The 27,282-nt window shown below is 52.7% G+C and overlaps 2 protein-coding genes across 3 annotated transcripts; both read right to left on the reverse strand.

The window, feature by feature from the left end:
- Positions 1 to 810, reverse strand: LOC308275413 (myeloid leukemia factor 1-like; the record flags this gene model as incomplete). Of its 2 annotated transcripts, XM_080713669.1 has the most annotated exons (2): positions 18 to 112; positions 252 to 810. In XM_080713669.1, the coding sequence occupies 2 exons, from the start codon at positions 808 to 810 to the stop codon at positions 18 to 20; spliced, it is 654 nt and encodes a 217-aa protein (XP_080569795.1). The 2 variants fall into 2 exon arrangements, with proteins under 2 accessions (XP_080569794.1, XP_080569795.1); XM_080713668.1 differs by having other exon boundaries at positions 1 to 810.
- Positions 811 to 6,985: 6,175 nt separating this feature from the next.
- LOC308274595 (aminopeptidase NAALADL1-like) lies at positions 6,986 to 19,996 on the reverse strand (the record flags this gene model as incomplete). Its single annotated transcript, XM_080712368.1, has 18 exons — positions 6,986 to 7,172; positions 7,466 to 7,558; positions 7,638 to 7,725; positions 7,793 to 7,966; positions 8,050 to 8,131; positions 11,901 to 11,991; positions 12,065 to 12,156; positions 12,338 to 12,405; positions 12,497 to 12,560; positions 12,778 to 12,863; positions 15,932 to 16,051; positions 16,157 to 16,242; positions 17,426 to 17,530; positions 17,619 to 17,902; positions 18,847 to 18,969; positions 19,324 to 19,445; positions 19,525 to 19,697; positions 19,797 to 19,996. 18 exons carry the CDS (start codon positions 19,994 to 19,996, stop codon positions 6,986 to 6,988), a joined length of 2,238 nt encoding a protein of 745 aa, XP_080568494.1.
- Between the last annotated feature and the right edge of the window lie 7,286 nt (positions 19,997 to 27,282).

Genomic DNA, 27,282 nt, shown 5'->3' on the forward strand with positions numbered 1-27,282 from the left:
TTATTTTTTGTTGATTTTCACAGGTGATCCTTTGATGTTGAGTTTGTCCACAAAAACATTGGATCGTCTTCCACTTTCAATGGCTGGACTCTGATGAGGTCTCTCCCTTCTTCTAAGTTCTCGGGATCCTGAACTCTCATGACCAACACTTCGCATTCTGGTGTTTTCAAGATTGCGCCCTGGTCCTCCTGGTTTGTACTTCAAAACCTCATACTGCCACTCGTCATCAAAAGCATGAGCATCACTTTCACTCATATTGATGAACTCCTGATTGACCTCTTCATCCCCAGTCTTGCTGTTCTTTGATTTTTTAATGACATGAGCTCGGTCATGGATATGATGACCGACAGCCATTTTTTCTAGTCCACTGTCAGAATCTCTCATTGCTCGCCTGGTTTCCTTTATTCCACCTGGAGCCCTGCGGGTTTGAGTTGAGGCCTGGAAAACCTTGGGCGGTTCATCGCCTACTTTGGAGTAAGTCATAACTGAAGAAGAACAAAATGAATGTCCATTTGGATCCATTGAAAGTTGACCAAAATTTCTTTGTAATTCCTGCATACTGTTTCGCATATTTAACATCATTCGGTCCATTGCCTGAAAAGGGTTGACATCTGTGCGAGACAAGGAGTCCTGTCCAGCATCACGTCCCAGGTGATTACGAGCTCTTCTTCCATCAGAGATACTGAGCAGGTCTCTTCCAAAAGGTTCAGGAAAACCTCTCATCATCTGCTGCATACTTTCTCGGTGTGCAAGAAAAGAATCAGAGAAGAAGGGGTCGTCCTCAAAGCTGCTGCTCAGCATCCTGAACATCCCGCCCCGCCGGGCGGCGGACGCGGACAGACTGGACGAGGACATCAAAATTTACCCGGGCTATTATCACAAGGCAATGCCCTGGCAGATCAGTTAGCCTCTAACACCGTTCACATGATGTTTGTACAAGAAGCCTCACACTTCCATCAGCTCACTCATGTAAATTGGAGAGGATTAAAACATAATTACCCCAGATTCCTATTAATGAGTTAAAAAAAATTGTTCATACTTGCAAGTCCTGCCAGCCTTTTTTTTACAAATACCCCCCCTCCAGCCAGTGGGAGTAAATCCTCATGGGCTGCGCCCCAATGATTTATGGCAAACTGATGTAACCCATTTTCAATCTTTTGGAAGGCTTACGTATGTTTTTGTCTCTCTGGATACCTATTCCAGAGCTGCCTGGGCCTCTGCCCACTTAGGAGAACAGACAAAACATGCCATTAGCCATTTTCTTCAATGCTTTGCCGTTTTAGAAATTCCCCATCAAATAAAAACTGATAATGGACCATGCTTTGTTAGCAAACAATTTGCCAAATTTCTACAGCGCTGGAATATTGCCCATACCATGGGGATCCCATATAACCCACAAGGGCAAGCATTAATTGAGAGATGTAACCAGACTCTAAAGGTCCAATTACAAAAACAAAAGAGGGAGTTATTACCCCCGCATGACCAGTTGAGGAAAGCATTACTAACCTTAAATATCCTTAATTCTTCAAAAGAGACGTGGATGTCCCCCTTCCATCGGCACTGGGCCACTCAAATCCCTTTCTCTTTCATTAAAGTCCGATGGAAGGACCCTGTGACAGGGGCATGGAGAGGCCCAGACCCCTTAATAACAGCTGGAAGAGGATTTGGGTGCATTTTTCCGCAAAATGAAGCACGCCTTTTATGGATCCCCACTAGAAATATTAAATATCCTCCCCAGTCAAATAACCCTCTTGAGCCCAGGGACACCCTTGACCCTGAGGATATCTTTTCTTCTTCCTTTTTTGTAGATTCCAATAAAAAAATGTTGATTATCTTTGCCACCCTAATGAGCCTGGGACGCGTCACAGCAAATAATCCTGGTCATTGGGAGTTCCAGATCTATGCCATAGGGTTTGATCCCCAAACAAATTATCCTTTCCCAATACCCTAAATTCCTTTAAATTACATTAAAAAAAAAACTCTCCCTTCAAGTGATCAGTGATATTAAGGCTGTCTCAAAAACCATTCTAGACTTACAACCCAATTAGATTCTCTGGCCAAAGTGATACTACAAAAAGGACAGGGATTGGATTTATTAACAGCCGAAAAGGGAGGCATCTGCTTATTTTTACAGGGAAGATGCTGTTTTTATCGGGCTTAGTCCAGGACAAGATGAATCAATTCCAAAAAGACAACGCCGACAAAATCTACCAAACAACCCACTATGGACAAGATCTCTCCTGATTGTTTGTACCCTGGGCCCCTATATCCTCAATAGATTAGTTCAGTTCATAGGCAGTTAAGTAGAGATCCAATATGACTGGCATTCTGACCATAAACGTCCCTCCTCTGCCCCCCATGCGCCCAATGATGGATAAGATCCTCAGAGGAGGACAACCTAAGACAGGGACCATGCATTTCGCCCTCATATATAAAAACAAAAGAAAGGGGGAGATGTTGGGGTCTGCTCAAACTGCCTGACAGAACTTCCGATAAATTAGCTACATGTAGCGCCAAGCGCGTTGACGTCTGCTCAACCACCAATGACAGGTAGCGCCAAGCGCGTTGGCCACCTGTCAAAATTTCCGATGAATGGGCTACAAGTAGCGAGTGTGCTGTCAAAACCTCCGATGAATGGGCTGCATGTAGTGAACACAAGTCTGCACAACCGCCAGAACTTCCGATGAGACCTGCAACAAATAGCGCCGAACGGATGCAAGGAGGCATCTCCTTTCCCCCGCTACCTTTGATAGGATAGAATAGGATAGGATAGAATAGTTTCCTGACCGGAAAATCCCCCCTTGCCTTTTTGCTTTAAATTGGGTTGCCTAAAAGAAAATAAACGAGATCTTGCTTGACAAATCTCCCGGCTCCGTGTGGTGATCGGGCCGTCAGTACTTATCTTCCCACTCAGCTCCGTCACTGTGGGCTGGCCCCGACACATATAGCCACCCACTCATCATTCCATCCCCCTTACACTCACCATCCCAACAATCCCTCCTCGGATCCATCTACCCATGTGCCTACACATCCACTCACCCTCCTCAGCATCCCATCTCTCACCTGTCCTCCATCTCTCCACCCATTCACTCGCCCTTCCACTCACCTGCCCAGCCAGCACCCACCCACTATCCTACACATCCCTTCTTCTGTCTTTCCATACATTTATCCATACATCTCCTCATCCACTCACCCTCCACACACCCTCCTTCTAGCCATTTGTACATGCATCCGCCCATCCATCCTTTCTTTTATCCATCCATATATACACCTACCCATACAATCACTCTCCTGTCCAGGCCTCCAATCATATGCCCACCCACCCACCCACCCGCCCACTCACCTTCCCATGCATCTCTCCTATCCATCCAAACATGCACCAACCATGCACTCGCCTTCCCACCCACCCACCCACCCACCTACCCACCCACCCAAGGATTTGCCTTTTTTTGGTATTGGGGCTTGAATCTAGAGGCACTTTATCACCAAGTACACCCCCAGCCCGACTTTTTATCTTATTTGGAAACAGGATCCCACTTGGGCTCCCAGTTTTTGCGAAAAACATGTACTGCTTTCTCATATTTAAAAAAAATGGAAGAAAAAAGAAAACATCTGTAGACAACCTGCTCACAGTGACAAAGACCAGAGCCCGCTGCACAGCGAGGCTGGTGCCAGGGCCTGTGAGACCAGGATCAGAGCCTTCGATTCAGTGAGGCTGATGCCAGGGACAGCAAGGCTGGGATAGGAGCCTGCCTTAAGGCAAGGAGGATGCTGTGGCCTTCGAGGCCGGGATCAAAGCCTGCGATGCGGTCAGGCCAGTGCTAGGGCCCTAGAGGTTGGGATAAGTGCCTGCTGAGAGGTGAGGTCGGTGTCAGGGCTTGGGAGAATGGGATGGGAGCTTGCTGAGAGTTGAGGCCAGTGCTGGGGTCAGTGAGGCCGGGATCAGAGCCTTCTGAGCAACGAGGCCATTGCTGGGCCTTAAAGACCAGGATCAGAGCCTGTTGTGGTCTGAGGCCGGTGTCGGGGCTTGTGAGGCTGGGATCAGAGCATGTCAGGTGGTGAGGTCAGTGCCGGGGCCAGCAAGGCTAGGATCGGAGCCTGTGGTACGGTAAGGCCAGTGCCAGGGCTAGAGAGGCCGGTATCGGAGACTGCCATGCAGCAAGGCTGGTGCCAGGGTGGTTTGGATCAGGGCCTGCAGGGCGGTGAGGCCAGTACCGGGGCCAGCAAGGTTGGTATCAGAGCCTGCTAGGTGGTAAGGCCAGTGTCAGGGCCTGCGAGGCCAAGATCAGAGCCTGCCATGCAATGAGGACTGTGCCAGGGCCAGCAAGGCTGAGATACAAGCCTGCCATGTAGCAAGGCCGGTGCTGGGGCATTAGAGGTCAGGATCAGAGCCTGCCATGAGGCAAGGCCGGTGTTGGGGCTAAGGAAGACGGGATTGGAGCCTGCTAGTCTGTGAGACCGGTCCCAGAGCCAGCGAGGCTGGAATAGGAGCCTGCCATGTGGTGAGGCCAGTATCAGGGCCAGCAAGGCTGGGATCGTAGCCTGCTATATGGTGAGGCCAGTGCCAGTGCCAGGGAGGCCGGGATCAGGGCCTGCCATGCAACGAGGCTGGTGCTGGGGCCATAGAGGCCAGGATCAGAGCCTGCCATGAGGTGAGGCTGGTGCCAGGGACAGCGAAGCTGGTATCAGAGCTGTGGTGCAGTGAGGCCAGTGCCGGGTCCTGCAAGGCCGGGATTGAAGCCTGCCATTGGGCAAAGCTGGTGCTGGGGCCTTAGAAGCCAGGATCAGAGCCTGCCATGAGGCAAGGCCAGTGTCGGGGATTACAAGGCCAGTATCGGACCCTGCCAAAAGGCAAGGAGGGTTTGGGGACTTGGGAGGCCAGGATCGGGGCCTGCCAAGAGGTGAGGCCGGAGCCGGGGCCAGCGAGGCCAGAATCGGTGCCTGCCATGAGGCAAGGCCAGTGCTGGGGTCTCCAAAGCCAAGATCAGAGCCTGCAGTGTGGTGAGGCCGGTGCTGGGGCCAGCGAGTTTGGGATCTGAGCCTGCTTTGTGGCGAGGCCAGTGCCGGGGCCTGCCAGGCCAGGATTGGAGGCTGCCAGGAGTTGAGGCTGGTGCTGGGGCCAATGAGGCCAGAATAGGAGCCTGCCATAAAGCAAGGCCGGTGCTGGGGCCAACGATGAATGGAATTGGAGCCTGCTGTGTGGTGAGGCCAGTAAAGGGGCCTTCAAGGTTAGAATAGGAGGTTGTCATTTGGCGGAGCCAGTGCCGGAGCCAATGAGGCTGGGATTGGAGCCTGCCGGTGAGGCAAGGTCATTGCCAGCGCCTTAGAGGCTGAGACTGGAGCCTGACGGGCGGTGAGGCCGGGGCCAGGGCCAATGAGGTTGGGATCGGAGCCTGCCCTGTGGTGAGGCCATTGCTGGAGCCTCTGATGCCGGAATATGAGCCTGCCTTGCAGTGAGGTCATTGCCGGGGCCTCTGAAGCCAGGATAGGAGAATTCTGGTTGGCAAGGCTGGTGCCAAGGCCTGAGAGGCCAGGATTAAATCCTGCCATTAGGTGAGGCCGGTTTCAAGCCAGTGAGGTTGGGATTGGGGCCTGCAGTGCGGTGAGGCCAGTTGCGGGTCTGCAAGGCCGGGATCGGAGCCTCCCATGTAGCGAGGCTAGTGTCGAGGCTTTCAAAAGTGGGATTGGAGCATGCAATGCAGCATCCACAGGGAAATATCACAGAAATTAAAAAATCAAATGCTTTCCCTAATATGCAAAAACTATGAAGAAATGGGTAATAGGAGGAACTCTAGTTGAAAAAAGGGCCCTATGGAGGAGCAATTAAGGTGACCTATCAGAAGGAACAAGAGGGAGGAAGACAGAAACTCTTTAAAGCACATGATGTACTTAAACAAATGTATCAAAGTCAATCACTAAATCAAGCATGGGATTGAGGGGGGGGGAGGGAATGGGATGGGGATTGGATAAAGGCTAATTGGGTGATATGTGCTTGTATATCCTCACAAGTCTTGTATTCCATTGAGATGTTTGACTAAAATATATTAAAAAATAAAGAAAGAATAAAAAATAGGGCTGGGGTGTAGCTCAGAGGCAGAATGCCCCTGGGTTCCATCCCCAGTACCACACACAAAAAAAGAATATAGCATTGATAGGGTTGATCCAGTTAGTGATATCCAAACTTGATGTGTTTGTCCACTCATTCAGAGGAGGTGGTCATGGCAGAGGAGGAAGATGAGGGTGTGCAGACATCAGAACCTTACATGAAAGGGACGCTCCATCCCCTGGAGTCCCAGGACTGGGTCAGATCATTTAGCGTGCTTGTTTGCTGGCTTACTTGCTATTTCTTCCTTTCGTCCTTTCTTTCTTCTTTTTTTTTCTTTATTACTATTCTTTTCTCTTTCTTTCTTTCTTTCTTTCTTTCCTTTTCTCTTTCTTTCTGTTGTTCCACTGGGGGTTGAACCCACGGCATTCTACCTCCTAGCTATACCCTCAGCCCTATTTTTTATTCTTTATTTTGAAACAGGATCTCACAGAGTTGCAGAGGGCCTCACTAAGTAGCTGAGGCTGGACGCGAACCACAATCCTCCTGTCTCAGCCTCCCAAGTACTGGGTTTATAGGCATGCATCAGCATGCCCAGCTCCAGCCCTATTTTTTATCTGTATTTTCAAACAAGATCTCACTAAGGTACAGATGGCCTCACTAAGTAGCTGAGGCTGGCCACAAACATGTGATCCTCCTGTCTCAGCTCCTCGAGTACTGAGATAACAGGCAGGACCACCATGCCCAGCTTTAGCTTTATTTTTTCTTGATTTCCAGACAATAAAAGGAACTTGTACTATAGAGACCTATTGCTGGACTTCATTTATTTGGGCTGCATATAGAAGAGATGAACACTGAGTCCTGTCAGAAGATGAAAGTAAACTAGGCAAGGCCCTGCCAACCCTGGGCCTCAGTTTCCCCTCTGAAGAGGACAGGCTGGGGTCAGAGGTCAACCACAGGCTTCAGGGTGGCCGCCGCGCCCCCCAGGGCCGCCACCAGGATGCTGAGCTGCCTCTCCACCTCTGCCCAAGCTTCAGATCCGGGACTTGTATGCTGGGCCCTAGAGCAGGCGTTGGCCAGGCCCGGGAATGCGGCTGACGAGCTGATATATGGTGCCCAGAGCACGTGGCTGAGGAGAAATGGGGCAGGATCATTCACTGGAGGCTCAGCCTGGAGTTCCATCAGGTTTTGTATTGAGCTAGGCAAGAAGCCCCCTCCACTGCCTGAGAGCTGCGGCTTCCAGCAGTCCTGGCAGGAAGACCTGTAGATTCTGGTCCCAGCTGTGAAATTCCCCCTCCCCGTGCCCTCAGTCCCCAGCTGGGCCGTGCTCTAAAGCAGCAAAGCTACCCGCCTCCTTCCTCGGGCAGGGGCCATTGCCAGCCCCACAACAGGCGCCTGCCAGGCGCTTTGGGACAGGCTCACCTGTAGTAGCGGTTCTCCGGGAAGGCTCGCGGGTTCAGGAAGGCCCTCTCCAGGAACATCAGCTGGTCATTGACCATCCGGACCTGCAGGGGGCTGGAGGGGCAGCACCCACCTGTCACCCAGCTGCCCTCCCCCTGGGAGTGCCCCGCACCTGCCCGCTGCCCAGGCTCACTCAGGGCTGCCCGTCTGCAGCCTTAATATGTGTTTGTCCAAAGCTGCAGCTTCCGTCTCAAACTTCTCCACCGCCCTCACTAGAGGCTCTGTGGGGAACACAGCGGCTTAGCCAGGGCTGTGGGGCTCCAGGCCTCCCTATGAGGGTGTGCCTACCCAGGCTGATGCTCTGCTGTTGCAACAGGGCCCCCAGTTCCTGCTGGGCAGCCTGCAGGAAGCTGCGGATCTTCTCGCTGTAGTCAGTGATGTTGAGAGGCAGGAAGAGGCTGTCGCTGAGCCGAAGAAGCACGTGCCCAACTGTCCGGGCCACGGCCTGGTGGCTGCTGAAGTCTGCCGGGGGACAAGGCCAGGCTCGTCTTTTGCCCCCTCCCACCTCCCATCAGCCTCAGGAAGGCCCCTGCGCCACTGCTCACCAGGATCCAAAAACTTTTCGACGTAATCAAAGGTGTCAAAGGCCGTGTGGTAGGTGGGGTAGATCCGGGCTGAGGTCTTGCTCTGGAGAACAGGACATAGAAGTCATGGGCTCGGGATGGGAAATGGAATGTCTCGCTGCAAGCCACCCTTTCAAGTTGTGGGCTCTCTCTTTTTTCTTATTTCTTTTTCTTCTTTGCAGTACTGGGAATGGAACCCAGGGGCATTGTACTTCTGAGCGATACTCTCTGCCCTATTTTTTATTCTTTTGAAACAAGGTCTCATGAGTTGCAGAAGGCCTTACTAAGCAGCTGAGGCTGGCTGGGAACCAGGATCCTCCTGCCTCAGCCTCCCAAAACTGAGATTACCATAGTGGACCACCATGCCCGGCTGTTCTTCCTTTTCTTTTCTCTAGTTTTCTTTCTTTTCTACTTTTTCTTTTTTTTTTTTTTTTTTTTTTTTTTGGTACAAGGGATTGAACCCAGGGACATATTACCTCTGAACTACATCCCCAACCCTTTTTATATTTATTGATTGATTGATTGATTGATTGATTGTGGTACTGAGGATGACACCTAGGGGCCTTCTACCTCTGGGCTATATTCCCAGACTTACTTTATACTTTGATTGGAAAAAGGTCTCACTAAGTTGCTGAGAGCTTCTCTAAGTAGCTGAGGCTGGCTTTGAACCTGCACCATCCTCCTGTCTCAGCCTCCCAAGTACTGGGATTTCAAGCATGGGCCACCACATCCAGCTTCCAACTCTTTTTATATTTTGTTTTAAAACAGGATCTCGCCGAGTATGGTGGCGCATGTTTGTAATTCCAGCATTTGAGAGGCTGAGACAAGAGGATTGCACAGGTTTGAAGCCAGCATCAGCTACTTAGTGAGGTTCTTTACAACTCAGTGAGACCCTGTTTCAAAATAAAGAATAAGCTGGGCGTAGTGGCGCACGCTTGTAATCCCCGCGCTTAAGAGGCAGAGACAGGAGGATCATGCAGGTTCGAAGCCAGCCGCGCTGGCTTAAGAGACCCTGTTTCCAAAAATTAAAAAAGTATAAAATAGGTCTGGGAGTGTAGCCCAGAGGTAGAAGGGTTTCCAGGAACCCCAGTACCACCAAATAAATAAATAATTTATTTATTAATTTTTAAAAATAGGGCTGGTGGTGTCACTTAGAGGTAGAATGCCCTTGGGTTCCATCCCCACTAATGCAAAAATAAACAAACAAATAAATAAAAATAAATAAATACAGGATCTCACTAAATTGCTGAGACCATCCTCAAATCCGTGATCCTCCTGTCTCAGTTTCCCAAGGACTGGGATTATAAGTGTGTGCAACCATGCCCGTCTATTTATTTATTTTTATTTGTGGTACTGAGGATTGAGCCCAGGGGCATACTACCTCTGAGCTACACTCCCAGCCCGAATTTTAATTCCTTTTTTTTCTTTTTTTTCTTTTTTTCTTTTTGGGGTACCAGGGATGGAACCCAGGGGCATTCTACCTCCGAGCTACAACCCCAGGCTCTATTTTTTTTATTTTTTATTTTGAAACAAGGACTCACTAAGTTGTAGTAGGCCTTACTAAGTAACTAAGGCTGTCCACGAACCATGATTCTCCTGTCTCAACCTCCCAAATACTAGGATTATAAGCATGGGTCACCACACCTGGCTATTCTGTTTTTTTGTGGGTTCTTTTGGGGGGGGTTGTTTTTTGTTTTGGGGTTTTTTTCTGGGGGGTACTGGGGTTCCTGGAAACCCTTCTACTTCCGGGTTACACTCTCAGACACCTATTTTTTATATTTTTATTTGAAAACAGGGTCTCTTAAGCCAGAGAGGCTGGCTTTGAACCTGCGTGATCCTCCTGTCTCTGCCTCCCAAGCGTGCACCACCACGCGTGGCTATTCTTTGCTTTGAAACAGGGTTTCACTAAGTTAAGAGGACCTCACTAGCTGAGCCTCATCATGAACCTGTTTCAGCTTCCCAAGTACTGGAATTAAAAGTGCGCACCACCACGCCCAGCTCCACACACTTTTTAAGTTCTCAGTGTTACCTACAGTCAGTGTCATCCTCCTTATAAGTGGTCGGAGTGGGCGCCCCCCTTGAATAATGCATAACAAAATGGCGCATCTTACATTCAGTACTATCTCACTTGAAAAGTCACAGGCAAGCTGGGCGTGGTGGGGGATTATGCTTGTAGTCCCGGTACTTGGGAGGCTGAGACAGGAGGATCACAGGATCCTGGCAAGCCTTAGCAATTTAGTGGGGCTCTCAGCAACTTAGTGAGACCCTGTTTCAAAATAAAAAAGAAGCCGAGCATGGTGGCGCACGCGTGTAATCCCTGCGCTTGGGAGGCGGAGACAGGAGGATCGCGCAGGTTCGGAGCCAGCCTTGCTGGCTTAAGAGACCCTGTTTCCAAATAAGAAATATAAAATAGGTCTGGGAGTGTAGCCCGGAGATAGAAGGGCTTCCAGGAACCCCAGTACCACCAAATAAAATTAAATTAAATTAAATTAAATTAAAAAGAAGGGCGCCAGGCATGGTATCACATGCTTGTAATCACAGTACTTAGCAGGCTGAGAGAGGAGGACTGTAGTTCTCTGAAAGCCTCAGCTATTTACTGAGGCCTCTGCAACTTAGTGAGACCTGGTTTCAAAATAAAGAATAAAATATAGGGCTGGGAAAGCTGGGTGTGGTGGCACACACTTATAGGCCCAGCATTTGGGAGACTGAAACAGGAGGATTGCAGTTCGCAGAAAGCCTCAGCTACTTAATGAGTCTCTTTGCAACTCAGTGAGACCCTGTTTCAAAATAAAGAATAAAAAAATAGGGCAAGGGTTGTCACTTTGAGGTAGAATGCCCCTGGGTTCCATCTCTAGGACAGCAAAAAAAAAAAAAAAAAAAAAAAGTAGGGCTGGGGAAGCCGGGTGTGGTGATGCACAATTGTAATCCCAGCATTTGGGAGGCTGAGACAGGAGGATCATGGTTCACAGACAGCCTCAGCTACTTAGGCCCTTTGCAACTCAATGAGTAAAGACTAAAAAATAGGGCTGGGGTTGTAGCTTGGAGGTAGAATTGCCCCTGGGTTCAATCCCTAGTATGAAAAAAAAAAAATAGGGCTAGGGGTGTAGCTCAAAGGTAAAATGCAGCCAGGCATGGTAGCACATGCTTGTAATCCCAGCATTCAGGAGGCTGAGACTGGAGGATCATGGTTCACAGACAGCTTCAGCTACTTAGTGAGACCCTGTTTCAAAATATAGGAAAATAGGGCAGAGGGTATAGATCAGAGGTCAAATATTCCTGGGTTCCATCCCAAGACCCCCCCCAAAAAAATAAAAAGGTAGAATGCCCATCTTCAGTACCAAAAAAAAAGGGGGGGGGGCTGGAGGTGGAGCTCAGAGAGAGAACGCCCCTGGATCTTACCCCCAGTACCATACATATGCACACACAGACCCACACAGTAACAGGCCATGTGAACGGATGCTCAGAAAGGATAAGAAACAGCATAGCCAGGTATGTGAGTGCATGCCTATAATCCTAGTACTTGGGACCCAAAGACAGACGGATCTTGAGTTCAAGACCAGACTCAGCAAATTGGTGACACTCTCAGCAACCTAGCTAGACCTTGTTTTCAAACAAAAAAAAATGAAAAATAAAAAGGGCTGGAAATGCCCCTGGGTTCAAACCCTGTCACAAAGAAAGGCAGGCCGGGAGGGTGGGAGGTGGGGAAAGGATGATCTTGGTTGCACAGCTCCTGGGCGAGTGAGCCCAATCACCCTGCACTCGGGCAGCCCACAGAATTAGTGCGGGTTGCTGGCCCAAGGTGCTGAGGCGAGGGACACCAGGCGCCTGCTCACCTGGTCATAGGTGTAGGCGATGTCCATGGAGGAGATACCCAGGTAGTGAATGAACGGGGCGTAGTCGCTGCCGGCACCCAGAGTACCCAGTCTGTGGGAAAAAAGGAGGGCGAGTGGAAGAAACCCCTCCATGCTGGGTCCCCACATCCCATCCCCTTGCTCACCTGGGGACCAGGCCATACACTGGGCTGCTGCGGTTGAAGTATCGAATCCAGTTGTCATAGATACTGAGGCCGCTGCGGTCTGGTGCGGGGATCTGCCCCAGAGTAGAAACAAGTTTCAGCTCAGGCCCCTCCACACCCCAACAATAAGGAGGCCCTTCTGCGGAGTACCCACCCTGGACCCCGGTACCGCTAGTCTCAACCTGGCTCACACGCCCCGCCCATAGCTCGAGGCCCCACCCTCCACTCCGCCCACCTTGCAGGCCCCCCCCTCACCTCTTTGGTTGCAGCAAAGATAACGCTTTGGATAGGGGGCGTTCCCTGCACCCTAAGGCTAGCATTGGCTGTGGGAGGAGCAGAGAAAGAGTCCTGGAGCCCAGGCTCTTCCTTCCTCTCCCCGCCCACCCGCGCCAGCCCCGCAACCCAGGTCCGCACCGAACACCGCGATGTCCACGTTGATGTAGGCCACCGCGCGCTCCTGCAGCTTGCTGAAGAACTCCTGGGGACCAGAGTTCATAATCAGGCCTTACAAAGATGAATTTTTGTTGTTGTTACTGGGGCTTAAACCCAGGGCATTCTTTTCTCCAGGCTACACCCTCAGATTTTTTTTTTAACTTATTTGTTTTTGTACTAGGGATTAAATCCTTAGCCCGGCGCTGCCCCGCCCCAGCCCTCTCCACCCCGCACGCACCCCGCAACCCGCGGGGCTCACTCGCCTCTGTGAACTCCGTGGAGCCAATGAGCCCGAACTCCTCTGCCCCCCAGCTGCCAAACAGGATGGATCTGCGGGGCCGCCAGGTGCCTGGGGAGGGGTCGCACAGGGTTGGAGGGCAGCGCCCGCTCCCCAGGCTGGGGGCCTGGCGAGCCCAGAGCCAGGAAGGCGCCCCGCAGCCGGGCCTCCCCGTGCATTCTCCCGGCGCCTTCCTCCACGGGCCCCACACCAGGCCCCTGGTCAGGGGTCCCCTCTGCTGGAAAGGCCGCGCCCCTCCTCCTGGGCATGCTCTGGGGAGACCTCAGCCTTGCAGCACACCTCCCAGCCCAGGTGACAAGACTGCGAATCCGGAAGGTTCCTTTGTGCAGGGTACACGGGGGATGGGACCCAGGGGCTCTCTACCTCGGAGCTACTCCTCAGCCCTCCCTCTTTATTTTTTACTTTAAAATAGGGCTTCACAGCCTGGCGTGGTGGCGCACGCTTGTGATCCCCTGTGCTTGGGAGGCTGAGACAGGAGGATTGCGCAAGTTCGAAGCCAGCCGCTAGCTTAAGAGACCCTGTTTCCAAATAAAAAAGTAAAAAATATATATAGGTCTGGGAGTGTAGCCCCGAGGTAGAAGGGCTTCCAGGAACCGGAATACCACCAAAAAATAAAATAAAATAGGGCCTCATTAAATTGCTGAGGTAGTCCTCCAACCTGTGACCCTCCTGCCTCAGCCTTGCAAGCGCTGGGATTACAGAACATACCACCAGGATTCCTTAGGGCTAATCCCCTTGAGGGCCTTCTTCATATTGAGTCAGGCCTTACAACAGTGAATTTCTGTTGTTACTGTGGCTTAAACCCAGGGCATTCTTCCTCCAGGCTTCACCTTCAGATATATATATGTTTATTTTTGTAATAGGGATTAAATGCATGAGCATTCTACTCTGAGATACACTATACATCTAGCCCTGGTTTTGTTTTGTTTTATACAGCGTCCACTAAATTACCCTACACTGGCCTTGAACCTATGATTCTACTGTCAGCCCCCCAAGTACTGGGATTATAGGCATGTGGCACTTTGCTCCGTTTTCCAGTTGTTTTGTGTGTGTGTGTGGGGGGGGGTACTGGGGGTAGAATTCAGGGGCTTTCTACCTCCAGGCTATTCTCCCTGACCTATTTTATATTTTATTTTGAAACAGGGTCTCTCTAAGTTGCTGAGAGCCTCACTAAGTAGCTGAGGCTGGCTTCGAACCTGTGTGATCCTCCTGTCTCAGCCTCCCAAGAATGGGGATTACTAGCGTGTGCCACCACACCTGGCTAGTTTTCCAGTTTTAAAAAAACTAAAACAGCCGGGCGTGGTGGCGCACGCTTTCTAATCCCCGCACTTGGGAGGCGGAGACAGGAGGATCGCGCAGGTTCGAAGCCAGCCGCGCGCGCTGGCTTAGGAGACCCTGTTTCTAAATAAAAATATGAAAATAGGTCTGGGAGTGTAGCCCAGAGGTAGAAGGGCTTCCAGGAACCCCAGTACCACCAAAAAATAAATAAATAAATAAATAAATAAATAAATAAATAAATAAATAATAAAAAAACTAAAACAGCCGGGTGTGGTGGTGCACCTTGTAATCCCAGCATTTGGGAGGCTGAGACCGGAGGATCCCGGTTCTCAGACAGCCTGAACTACTTAGTGAGGCCCTCTGCAACTTAGTGAGACCCTGTTTCAAAAGAAAGAATAAAGGCCAGGTGTGGTGGCGCATGCTTGTAATGCCCGCGCCTGGGAGGCAGAAACAGGAGGATTACACAGCTTCGAAGCCAGCTATGCTGGCTTAAGAGACTCTGTTTCCAAATTTAAAAATATATATATATTATATATTTTTTCCATATATATATATATATATATATATATATATATATATATATATATATATGGTCTGGGAGTGTAGCCCAGATGTAGAAGGGTTTCCAGCAACCCTAGTACCACCAAAATAAACATATAAATAAATAGAATAAAAAATGGGCAGGGGATGTAGCTCGGAGGTCTATGCCCCTGGGTTCCATCCTCCGACCTGCAAAAAAAAAAAACAAAACAAAACAAAAAACTAAAACAAATCCATATATGAAGAACCTGTGCCGAGTGTGGTGGCACATGCTTGTAATCCCAGCATTTGGGAGGCTGAGACAGGAGGATGGTGGTAGGCTGACAACCTCAGCTATTTAGTGAGGCCCTCTGCAACTTAGTGAAACCCTGTTTCAAAATAAATAATAAAAAGGGGGGGCAGGGAGTGTAGCTCAGAGGTTAAATGGCCCTGGGTTCCATCCCCAGACCCACAAAAAAAAAAAAAAAAAAAAAGAGCCTGTAATCCCAGGACTTGGGAGGCTGAGACATTAGGATCACAGGTTTGCAGCCAACCTTGGCAATTTACTGAGGGCCTCTGCAACTTTGTGACACCCTGTTTCAAAATGAAGAATAAGATAGGGCTGGGGGTGTAGCTCAGAGGTAGAACATCCCTGGGTTCAATTTCTAGTATAATAACAACCAAAAAAAGAAAAGAAAGGAAGAAAAGCCTGAACTCTTCTCCCTATGATCTGCCCTCCAGCCATGGTGCAATCACTGATCCCATCACAGCCTCACCCTGGCTCTCCCCCCACCACAGCCAACAGCCCCCAGGCCAGGCCATCCTCCCTGGTCCAAGTCCCACAGGGCTCCCAGTCCTGGGGACCACAAGGCCCCCACTGGTCCTGCCACACCAGCCCTTCCGCCGCAGCACAGGAAGGCACTTAAAATGTTTACGCCATTATGCAAAGGCACCCCCAGCTTCCCATGACAGCCGGGGCAGACTCGAAGCTCTGGATCTGGGCTGCTCAACAACTGTGCCTGGCGCCTTCCAGCGCAGCCCCACCAGCTTTTCCCAGCTGGTGTCCTCTTGGGTCCCCTGGGCAGCCTCCCCTGTCCTGAGGAGCTCAGTGCTAAATGGCTGACCAGCAGCTTGGCACACAGTGGGCAAAGCTGGGCACAGTCAGATCATCCGCACATCGGAGTCTCCAGAAGCTGCAGTGCAGATCCATGAGTCAGTTCCCTGAGCCACGCTGGGTGCCAGAGGTCAGGGCTAGTGTCCTGTGCACCTCTGCTCTGCAGGGGACGCAGGGCGGAGCACAGCCGGGCAGGCAGGGGCCTCACCCTTCTTCAGCAGGGTCCCCAGGACGCGGGTGAGCTCCAGGAGGACGGCGGTGCCGCTGCTGGGGTCCACGGCTCCATGCACCCAGCTGTCCCGGTGGTTTCCATACAGCACATAGCGGTCTGGAAGGAGCAGCTTTTAAAGAAGCAGAGGAGAGGGGCGGCATGCGGGCCCGGGCGGGCGGCGCCTGAGCCCCCGGGTCCTCACCAGGCTCCACGGGTCCTCACCAGGCTCCACGGCGCCGCGGATGATCCCCAGGACGTTGGAGGAGTTCCTCAGTTCCAGGCGGTTGTGGATGCTCAGCTTCACCTGGCTGGGGAGGTGACAGGGAGGCAGGAATCATGGCCCTGTCTACTGCCCTCCACCCAATACGGAGAAACTGAGGCCCAGAGAGGGAGGGGACGTGGCTCAGGAGGACCCAGAGAGGCAGCCAGGCTGGAGGCCGGCCCTCCAGTCGGAGCCCACCTTGGCATTCGTTCCAACGTTCAGTCGCTCAGAATGCACCTGCTGGGCACTTTGTCTATGCCTGGTACATTAAAAGGCTCTGCACAGCGTCTGGGACAGAAGGGCGCCGGGCCCTGTGGGGCTTGCCTCTCCTGAGCGAGACGGGCCATGGGAGGGGAGAGAGCAGGAGGCCTGGGCCAGGCACGTGCTGCAGGTGGGGAGGTGCCACCTGCCCAGGCTCGGCAGGTTCAGAGAGAGGGGCTGAGCTGTGGAGCCAGCGGAAGGGGCAGGGGAACCCCTGGGCAGCCTGAGGGTCACTCCCCAAAGACAAGCAGATGTTGGGATGGGGAGAGGTCAGTAAGGGGGAGGAAGGGGAAAGGCAGGCTCTTAGGTGGGCAGAGGGAAACCCAGGTGAGAGGAGGAGACAGAAGAAGAAAAAGAGAGGAGCGGGGCCTGGAGGCGCATGCCTGTAATCCCTGTACTTGGGAGGCTGAGACAGGAGGATCACAAGTTCAAGGACAGCCTCAACAAGTAGTGAGACTTTTTTTTTTTTTTTTTTTTTGGTGGTACTGGGGTTCCTGGAAGCCCTTCTACTTCCGGGCTACACTCCCAGACCTATTTTTACATTTTTATTTGGAAACAAGGTCTCCTAAGCCAGCGCGCGTGGCTGGCTTCGAACCTGTGCAATCCTCCTGTCTCCGCCTCCCAAGTGCGGGGATTACAAGCGTGCGCCACCACGCCCAGCAGTAGTGAGACTTTTACCAACCTAGTGAGATCCTGTTTCCAGATAAAAATAAAATAGGGTTGGGGGTATAGCTCAGAGGTAGAATACCCCGGGTTCAAATCCAGTACTAAAATAAAAATAAATAAATAAAATAAAATTGGGCTGGGGGTATAGGTCAGAGGTAGAATGCCCCCGAGTTTAAACCCAGTACCACAAAAAAGGAGGAGGAAGAGGAAGAAGAGAAGGATGAGGAGGAAAAGGAGGAGGAGAAGGAGGTGGAGGAGGAGGAGAACAAAATAAGGAGAGGGTAGGAGGGATCCCACCTTACCTGCCCACTGAGAAGTCCCCATCATCCCGGAAGCCCGGCCCCAGCCTGTACTTGCAGCCCAGAGATCCCTGCCAGGAGTCTTTGGCCACAGCTCCATCAAGGTTGCTGGGGAGGAGAGAGGCCTCGAAGTGACCCTGGCGTGGGCCTGGCACTTGCAGGCCATGGGGCAGCAGGGACCAGCGCGCATGCTCACCAGAGTAGGTCTCTGGCATCCTGGAAACCAATGGGCTGTGCGGGAATTGGGGGAAATCCCGAGACATTGTTCTGGTCCAGACGGAAGGAAGAGTGGTGGGCCGGAAGGTAGGGAGTCAGGGGGTCCCCAAAATACTCAAAGTAGGAGCCCCGCTCCACGCCCGAGGGAGGCAGGCCCCAGGAGTTCGGGAAGGTCTGGCTGGGCAAGCTCTGCCCATCGTTGATGTCTGCGGGGTCTGTGTACACCAGTACCCCAACCACCCCATGCTTGGCTGCGTTCACCGCCTGTGGAAGCAGAGGAGGCCGCGTGTCAGGTGGGAGGGGGTCAGCGGTAGAATGCCTCTGTGTTCAAGCCCCAGTACCGCCCCCAGAAAAAGAAAAGAAAAAGAAACAGGGTCTCGCTAGGTTAGATAAGTCTCATGCTTGCCGAGGCTGTCCTTAAACCTAGGATCCTGCTGTCTGTTTCCCAAGTACTGGGATTACAGGCATGCGCCACCACACCCGGTTTATTCTTTATTTTGAAAACAGGGTCTCTTAGTCGGGCGCGGTGGCACACACTTGTAATCCTGGCATTTGGGAGGCTGAGACGGGAAGATCCGGGTTCACAGGCAGCCTCAGCTACTACTACTTAGTGAGGCCCTGTTTGAGGATAAAGAATAAAAAATAGGACTAGGGGTGTCACTCGGAGGTGGAATGCCCCCAGGTTCCACCCCCAGTACCACACACACAAAAAAAAAGAAAAGAAAATAGGGTCTCAATAAGTTGCAGAGGGCCTCAAAAGTTGCTGAGGCTGGCCACAAACTTGTGATCCTCCTGTCTCAGCCTCCCAAACACTGGGATAACAAGCGTGCACCACCAGGCCCGGCTTGTTGTTGTGTTATTTTGAAATAGGGTCTCCCTAGGTTGCTGAGAGTCTATGTTGTTGAGGCTGACCTTGAACCAGTAATCCTCCTGTCACAGCCTCCCAACTACTGGGATCATAAGCATGGGCCAACCACCACACATGGATACCAGGAAAGACTTAAGCTGAATATTCAGAACTACTTCACAGAAGGTGGACTCCCAGAATATCAAAACTGAAAATGTTCCCCTCCCTCCCTTTTCTCCCATGAGGCCCCAGATGGACTACAGCTCGCCTGTCCTGCCCCAGGCTGGGGGTGTCCGCCACTCAAGACAGCTGCCCACAGTTGGCCCTGCCCTGCCAAGCCTCTGCTTGAGGTGTCACTCACCTTTTCTCCACGCCCTGCACCCCCATAGCGAGTCAGGGCAATGGTGCCTTCAAGGTTGATGCCCTGCGCCTGTAACTCTTGGAAGTCTTCCTCTGTGCCACGGTTGGCATAGACGAGGAGGCCCTAGTCCCAAGAGGAGATGATCTTTAGAGCTGGGCTCAGCCACAGGCACAGGGGAAGAGAAGAAGGCTGGGTAACATGACGAAGATTCTGTCTGCCCCTCACCTAGAAATGTAAGCACCCCATGGACAGTCCCCTAGGTTCCCTCTATGACTGAGCGCACTGTAACAAGCCAGGCCTTGAGCGGGGCCACAAGTGCTTGTCAGATGACTAAGTGATGGAGAAGGCGTATCAGTGGTGTGTGGAGGGGAGTACGTTCAGAATACTTGATCTTTCCTCCGATGCCTCTGGGCAGCGTGGGAAAAGCCTGGTGGGATCCAGAGGGAGCTGGGCCATGTCAGTTGGGGGGTGTCCCACCTGGGGGGTGCCGGGGGGTGCATACGCAGCATAGGGCTGCACCACGTCGGGGCCTGCCTGCTCCCCAGTCAAGTTCTCCTCTCCCGGGCGGTAGGTCTGGAGGATGTCACCGGTGGCGCTCACTGTGGGGGACAGAGTCAGGGCTGGCCGGCTGCCCCAGCCCGGCACAGGCTTCCTGCCCGCCCACCCGTAGGACCTCACCGATCTGCACGAGGTTGGGCTGCTCCTGGCTGGGGAAGGAGAGCAGCACCTCGTACTCGAAGCTCTCGGCCGAGTCCAGCCCTGACTCTGGGTCCCTCCAGCGGTTCAGCAGCAACTCCACCAGGGCCTCATCCCGGGGGCTGGTCGCCACGTGTGGCTCCTGGGACAGTGTTCTGCAGGGTGGGAAGAGGGAGGGAAGGGGTCAAGTAGGGGCGCCGGGCCAGGAGGAGGGGCACAGGTCCAGGAGGAGGGATGTGCAGGCCGTCTCTCACCGAAGGTTCTCCCGGATCCTGCCTGCATCTAGCTGTTCCACGACAGTCTCAAGGATCTTCAGGTCCAGGTCCTGGGAGGCTGAAGTGCTGGGAGCTGGTGAGTTAGCCCCCTTGGGGATGGCAAAGTGGCCCAGGATGATCCCCAGCCCCAAGAGGGCAGCGGCCCCCACCCCTAGACCTACCACCACCTCCCACCGCATCCCGTGGACTCCTGGGCAGCTGGGTGGCCCTGCCTAGGGCCTCCTTATTAGATGGGGTATCAGCCCGGTTAACCATTACCCCATGGGTGGTGCTGCCCTTTTGCCCCCAGCTGGCAGGAGTGTGAGGGGGCACCCACAGTGAGAGCCAGGAGCTGTTGCACGAAGCACATTGAACCGGGCATGGTGGCACACACTTAGAATCCCAGTACTTGGGGACTGTGGGTTTTCCAGACATTTTCTACTTAGTAAGGCTCTCTGCAACCTAGTGAGACCTTTTTTGAAAATAAAGAATTAAAAATAGGGCTGGGAGTCGAGCTCTGAGGTAGAATGCCCTGAGTTCCATCTCCAGTACCTCACATACAAAAAATGTGGTGCTGTCTTCATTAAACAAGATCAAATCTGTAGAAATGTCTCGCCCAGTGTAGTGTGTAGGGGAGCTCCGTAGATGTCAGCCACTCCTCTCTCCTGTCCCTGCCCCTGTCCCTAAGACACAGGGCCTAGAGCTAAAGAAAGGACGGGGCCTGGAAGAATCCTCTGTATCTACCCTGAAGACATCCCAGCTTCTGGACGGAGCTGAGGCTTTGGCAAGAGAGTCGGTTCCAGAGGGTGTAGCAGCCAGTCCATTTTTCCTTGGCAAGGGGACTTCCTCCTCCACTTACTGGTCCTGTGGGGAGCCCATCCACCCAGCCTCAGTCCATCCTTCCACTCATCCATCCCTCCATCAGGTCACTTATCCATTTACCCACCTCTTCATCCCCACCCATCCACTCCCTGTCACACCCATCCCTCATGCCATCCATCCTACACTCATCCACAGTCACCTATCTATCTCTTCACACACTTTTTCTCCCTTCCAACCATCTGCCCATCATTCATACTCCCATTCATCTTTCCTCGTAGCCATATGTACAACCATGTACACATCCATCCATCTTCTCACTTGTCCATCCATCCATGTGTTTTTTTCATCCACCCATCTATCTATACATCCACTGACACTCCCATCCATTCCTCCATCCATCTATCTACCCATCCACACACCTGCCCATGCATCCCTCCATCTTTCTATGTATCCATACATCTACCCACCCACTCACCTCCACCCAACCCTCCACGCATGCGAGCCTTCCCCCATCCATGCGTCCTCACCTCCACCCAACCCTCCACGCACCCGAGCCTTCCCCATCCATGCATCCTCACCTCCACCCAGCCCTCCACGCACCTGAGCCTTCCCCCACGCATGCGTCCTCACCTCCACCCAGCCCTCCATCCAAGTCTTCCCCCATCCATGCATCCTCACTTCCACCCAGCCCTACACACACCCAAGCCTTCCCCCATCCATGCGTCCTCACCTCCACCCAGCCCTCCATCCAAGCCTTTCCCCACGCATGCATCCACTCACCTCTCATTCACATCTCCTTTCATCTATCCACCCATCCACTCACCCTCTCATCCATTTACCCATTCATTCACCCATTCCTCCCTCTTTTCTTTTCTTTTATTCAGCCCTATACTAGGTCTATTGGGGCCCTGAAAAAGCAAAGTCCAGACAGTCTGGATTCTTATCAGCACTCAGGATATAACCTTGGATCTTATCAGAAGACCAACAGTGTGGATAGCACCTTCCTTAAAAGGGCAAGAGGGGACACCTTTGCTAGACCATGTGGGATCACCAGGTCTGGTGATAAGTGGAAGAACAGATATGGCAGCCCCACCCCAGCCTGGACCAATGTAGTCCTTGGAGCGTGTGAAAGCACAGGCAGGCCACCTGAACAAGAGTTCACACATGTGTGCAACTCACAAGAAATCTACTCTGGCAGGTGTGGTGACACATGCCTGGAATCCCAGGATGTGGGAGGCTGAGACAGAAGGATTACAGTTTCAAGGCCAGCCTCAACAACTTAGTGAGACCTTGTTTCAAAATTTAAAAATAGAACCTGGTATAATGGCACACACCTGTAATTTTAGTACTTGGGAGGCGGAGACAGGAGGATTTTCAGGTTCGAGGATAGCCTCGGTAAACAGTAAGACTCTTAACCCATCAAGACCCTGTATGTTTGTCTTTTTTTCCCCCTTCAGTACTGGGGATTGAACCCAGGGGCATTCTACCTCCAAGCTACATCCCCAGTCCTATTTTTTATTTTGAAACAGGGTCTAAGTTGCAGAGGGCTTCACTAATTAGCTAAAGGCTGGCTGCAAACCTACAATTCTCCTGTCTCAGCCTCCCAAGTATTAGGATTACAAGCATACCACCAAACCTGGCCAAAGACCTGTTTCAAAATAAAAATAAAATAGGAGCTGGCATGATGGCACACACTTGTAATCCCAGTACTTAGGAGGCTAAGGCAGGAGGATTGCAGTTTTGCAGCCAGCCTCAGCTACTTAGTGAAGCCCTCTGTAACTTAGTGAGACCCTGTTTTAAAGAATAGAATATAGGGCTGAGGGTGTAACTCAGAGGTAGAATGTCCCTGGATTCAATCCCAGCAACACACACACACACACACACACACACACACACACACACACACACACACACGCAGGCAGAGAATCCAGGGTGATAGCCTCCACCTGGGTGAGTCCACAGGGCTGCTGAGCCAGCCATGGTGGGACACGTGCGTAACAGACACAGGCCCTCCTGAGTCGGGGATGTTAATCAAACTGATCCAGGGCCAAATGTTTCTAAATGTTGAAACCGCCAAATGGAAGGAGGCACCCTCCCAGACAGGAAGAGCAGGACCTTTAGGTGGGGCAGGGAGCCTACTGGAACACATGGAGAAAAACCTGTTTCCACTGGGCCTCCAAGGCCAGGCTGGTGAATGATAACCAACACTCACTGAAGGCTGACTTGGTGTGGACTCACTGTCGTCTAGCCCTCCCAAGAGTCCTGTGGACAACACCCTGTCATAAAGAACCCTGACCAGACACAGACTCAAGGTTATACAGATGTGCTAGAGGCACCTATATAACATCCCAGTACTTGGGAGGCTAAGACAGGAGGATCGCAGGTTCAAGGACAGCCTCAGCAATTTATCAAGAGTCAGCAATTTATTTGGAGACCTTGTTTCCAAATAAAAAACAAAACAGGGCTGGAAGCCAGGCGTGGTGGCACATGCTTGTAATCCCAGCATTTGGGAGGCTGAGACTGGAGGATCGCGGTTCACGGGCAACCTCAGCTACTTAGTGAGGCCTTCTGCAACTTAGCAAGACCCTGTTTCAAAAAAAAAGAAAAAATAGGGCAAGGGGTGTAGTTTGGAGGTTGAATGCCCCTGGGTTCCATACCCAGACCTGCAAAAAATAAAATAGAGCTGGAGGTGTAGCTCAGAGGTAGAATGCCCTGGGGTTCAATGCCTACTACCAAAACAAAACAAACAGAACACACATGGGGCGCAAGGCTGCAGTCTGCACTCTCATTCTGGAAGTTGTCCCACCCTCCAGTCCTTAGGTAGGAGAATGGAGGAGACAAGAACAGGTGTTCTGGGCAAATGAACAGCACTTGCAAAGTCCTGAGGCCAAGCTAGGCGTGGTGGTGCACACTTGTAATCCCAGCGCTTGGGAGGCAGTGACAAGAGGATCAAGGGTTCGAAGCCAGCCTCAGCTACTTAGTGAGACCGTTTCCAAATAAAATACAAAATGGGTCTGGAAGTGTTGTCCAGAGGTAGAAACTCCTTGGGTTCCATCCCCAGTACCACACACACACACACACACACACACACACACACACACACAAAATTTTTTTAATTAAAAATAGGGTTGTGGGTGTAGTTTGCAGGTAGATTGCCCCTGAGTTCAATCGCTAGTACTGCAAAATAAATAATAAATAAATAAATAGTTGGGTATTAAAAAAAAATGAGGTGGGAGTTCTGGGGGTATAGCTCAGAGGCAGAATGCCCCTGGGCTCAATCTCTCATACTGGGGAAAAAAGATGTTTCTAAGTTTCTGAGAATTAAGCCTTGCCTATACCTATACATACACATATCCATCCATCCATCCATCCATCCATCCATCCATCCATCCATCCATCCATTCTCTTTTTCTCTCTCTGTGTGTACCTTAGAAATCACAGGACACCTAGAGAGGCTTCCTGGCACTGAACACATGTTGAGGGCACTTGTGAGCCAAAATCCAGATTTGTGTCCAGATGTGAAGGGTGTTGGCCCTTGGGGAGTTCCCACTACCTCTCTTCTCCGGCCCCAAGACCTATCCAAGGCCACAAGGTGGGTAGTGGCTCTTCCCGCCCCTCCCTGGCATCTCCGCACTTTGGAGTTAGCCCCATCTTCCGGTCCCACCCAGGGCTTATCAGGGGAACGTCGCCCTTGACTAAGTCTGGGGCCTTCCGTGTGTAGGGGAGATCAAGGCAGTGGGAAGAGAGAGGGTGGTCCAGAGGCTGGGCTCACTTTGGGCCTGGTGGCCGCCTGAGCCCCAGCTCCCCGAGCCCCAGGGCCACACACACTTGGAGCTGTGGCTCAGAGTGAAGTTTATTGCTGGGCCCTGTAGAAGAGCGATTGATGGGGTGTGCCCCTCATGAGGTACCCGGGCTCTGGCCTTAGGCCCTGCCAGGAATGACTGGTTGCTGGGCCGGGTCAGGTGGCAGGATGGGCAGCGCTGCCCTCTGGGAGCCCGGTGGCTGCGGACAAAGGTTTGGGGAGCTGGAGCAGGCCAGGCAGGAGTCCCTCCTCCTGGCGGAGCAGCGCCACCTCCTGCTCCACCTCCTCCTCCAGGTTCTGCACCTCTTCCTGCCAGGCCTGCACCTCCTCCTTCAGGTCCGTGTACAGTAAGGTAGGCTGGAACACAGGGGTGCAGGCCGGGTGGGTAGCCAGCAGGCACGACTGCCCACGGCCCCTCTAACACGGAGCTGGGCTAGAAGGCGGCAGGAGGCCGCAGGGGCCGAGGGTCTCACCAGGTTTCGCAGCTTCTCCCCCAGGGCCAGGTTGTCTGCTTGGGTGGTGCTGAGGGCCTCCAGAAGCCTAGGGGTGGAAGAGGGGTCCTTCAAGCCCCAGGATCTTGTCCCAGGCAACCCCTCCCTCACCTCCTGCACCGGCTCTGGCCTGGAACAGCGCCCCAGGGCCAGTGTTTCAGTAGCAGCCCTGCCTTCTTGTCACCACTGTTGGGATGGCTGGGAAAGGACCTGTTCCCCCACAGGACTCCCAGCAGGGCTCCAGAGGGGCGAATCCCGCCTTTTCTCTTTAGCAGAGGACAGCCTGCTTCATCACATGGGCTGGACTGCAACCCTCTGAATTCCCTTGGAAGAAGCCAGGTCACAGAGGGCTGGGCTGTGGGCTGCAGGATTCTTGTGGCTCCAGACTGATGAGGGAGGGACCTGGGCTCAGTCCTGCCCGGGAGCTCTGGGCCAACTGTGTATGAATGGGGGCCCTGGGGAAGAGATATTATGCAACCCCCCACCCCCGTGCTCTGATGCCAGGTGAGACTCTGACCCTGGTACTCCAACAGAGAGGCAAGAGGCATTGGGATTGTACAGACTCAAGCTCCAGGGCTGGGCAGCCAGAGAGCAGAGCCCTCCTCACACTGAGCCCCCTTCCGGGTTGTGGGCTTTTTTTTTTTTTTTTTTTTTTGGTATTGAACGTTGAACCTGGGGGGCATTCTACCTCTGAACTCCACCTCCACCCCTTTTATTTTGAAAAAGGGTTTTGCTAAGTTGCTGAGGCTAGCCTCAAACCCGCAATCCTCCAGTCTCCGCCTCCTGAGTACTGGGATTACAGGCATGTGCCACCATGCCAGGTTTAATTGGTGGACAATTAAAAGTGGGGTCCCTGATGCTAAGCTACTGGACTGCGGCAGAGCTGTGGCCTCTGCACCCCTGCATGGGGGCTGAGAGAGCCTGGGCTGGCCGGTCCTCAGAGTGGGACAGAGTGGGGAGGGAGGAAAGGAGGGGAAACTGCGGAGCTACAGCTACTGGCCCAGCCGGAGGGGGCTCCTGTCGCCCCACTTGCCCCTGCCTGCCACCCGCTCACCTGCGGCACTCATCCTGTAAGAGCCTCATCTCCCTCGAGGTCCGCTGGGGGCCCCAGTCTTCCTGGTCGAGGAACTGGTTCTCCCGGGTCTCCATGTCCCTGGGCAGATGGGCAGCGGGGGATCATGGAGGCTGGGTAGGGGCCGAGGAGGTGCCCAACCCCAGGCCCCTGTAATCCTGGCTGAGCCTCCCCTCTGCCCGGCCCAGGCGGAGGGTGCTTCCTCCCTCGCTGACACACTCACAAACACTCCTGCCCACTCACACAGCCTTACGAGGAGTCCTTGGGCTCAGGCGTGTTCAACAGCGTGAACAGGAACATGATGGTGGGCTCTGCCTGCAGGTCCAGCTGTTGACCAGCAGGTGGCTTTGCAGAGAAGGCGCCAGGTCACTGAGCTGACAGGCGGCTTCGGGCCCAGAGCTGGGTCCTGCCTCCTCGCCCTGCCATCTCCCTGCTTTCCAGGGGCTCTTCCTCTGCACCCCCCACCCATAGAGGAAGGCTGGGCCCTCCAGCTGCAGTGACTCTGCCCATTGTCCGGGCCCTGAGCCCAGGAACGAGGCCTGGACTCCCCAGCCCCCGAGGCTGCAGCAAGAGGGTGATGGGACCTCGGGCTTCCAGCCTGGACCAGGGGCCACTTCTTGGGCCTCCTGCCGCCCCTGCCCACTGTTTGGGAGGCCCCGTGCTTGTCACCTTCATGTGTGACCTTCCGAAGACCTGAGCTTCCTCAGGCTCCACAGCCTCGCCAGGCTGCAGCACCGGTGTTGAGGTCTGCTTGGACAGGGGTCTTGATCTGCCCCTGGGAGACTGAGGGAGACACAGGCCTGGTGGGTGGCCCACACCCACTCTCGCACGGCCTGCCTTTCCTTGGGGCAGCATGCAGATTGGGGACTGCCATCATCAGCTCTGTCCCGCAAGCAGAGCCCTCACAGTGACTTAGCAAATACACTACAGATGTCCAGTTGCATCTGAGAAAAGCGTGCGCGTGTGTGTGTGTGTGTGTGTGTGTGTGTGTGTGTGTGTGTGTGTGTGTCTTACTGGGGATTAAACACGGGCGTTTTCTACCTCTGAGCTTCCTCCTCAACCTTCTTATGTTATTTTAAAATATTTATTTTTGCAGTACTGGGGCTGGAACCCAGGAGCATTCTACCTATGAGCTATACCCCCCACCCTATTTTTATTCTTTATTTTGAAACAGGATCTCACTGAGTTACAAAGGGCCTAAGTAGCTGAGGTTGTGAACTGCAATCCTCCTATCTCAATCTCCCAAATACTGGGATAATAAGCATGTGCCACCATGCCCAGCACAACCCTATCTTTTAT

This window comes from Muscardinus avellanarius (assembly GCF_963383645.1).
Source record: "Muscardinus avellanarius genome assembly, chromosome: 1".
In the NCBI taxonomy this organism is placed as follows: domain Eukaryota; kingdom Metazoa; phylum Chordata; class Mammalia; order Rodentia; family Gliridae; genus Muscardinus; species Muscardinus avellanarius.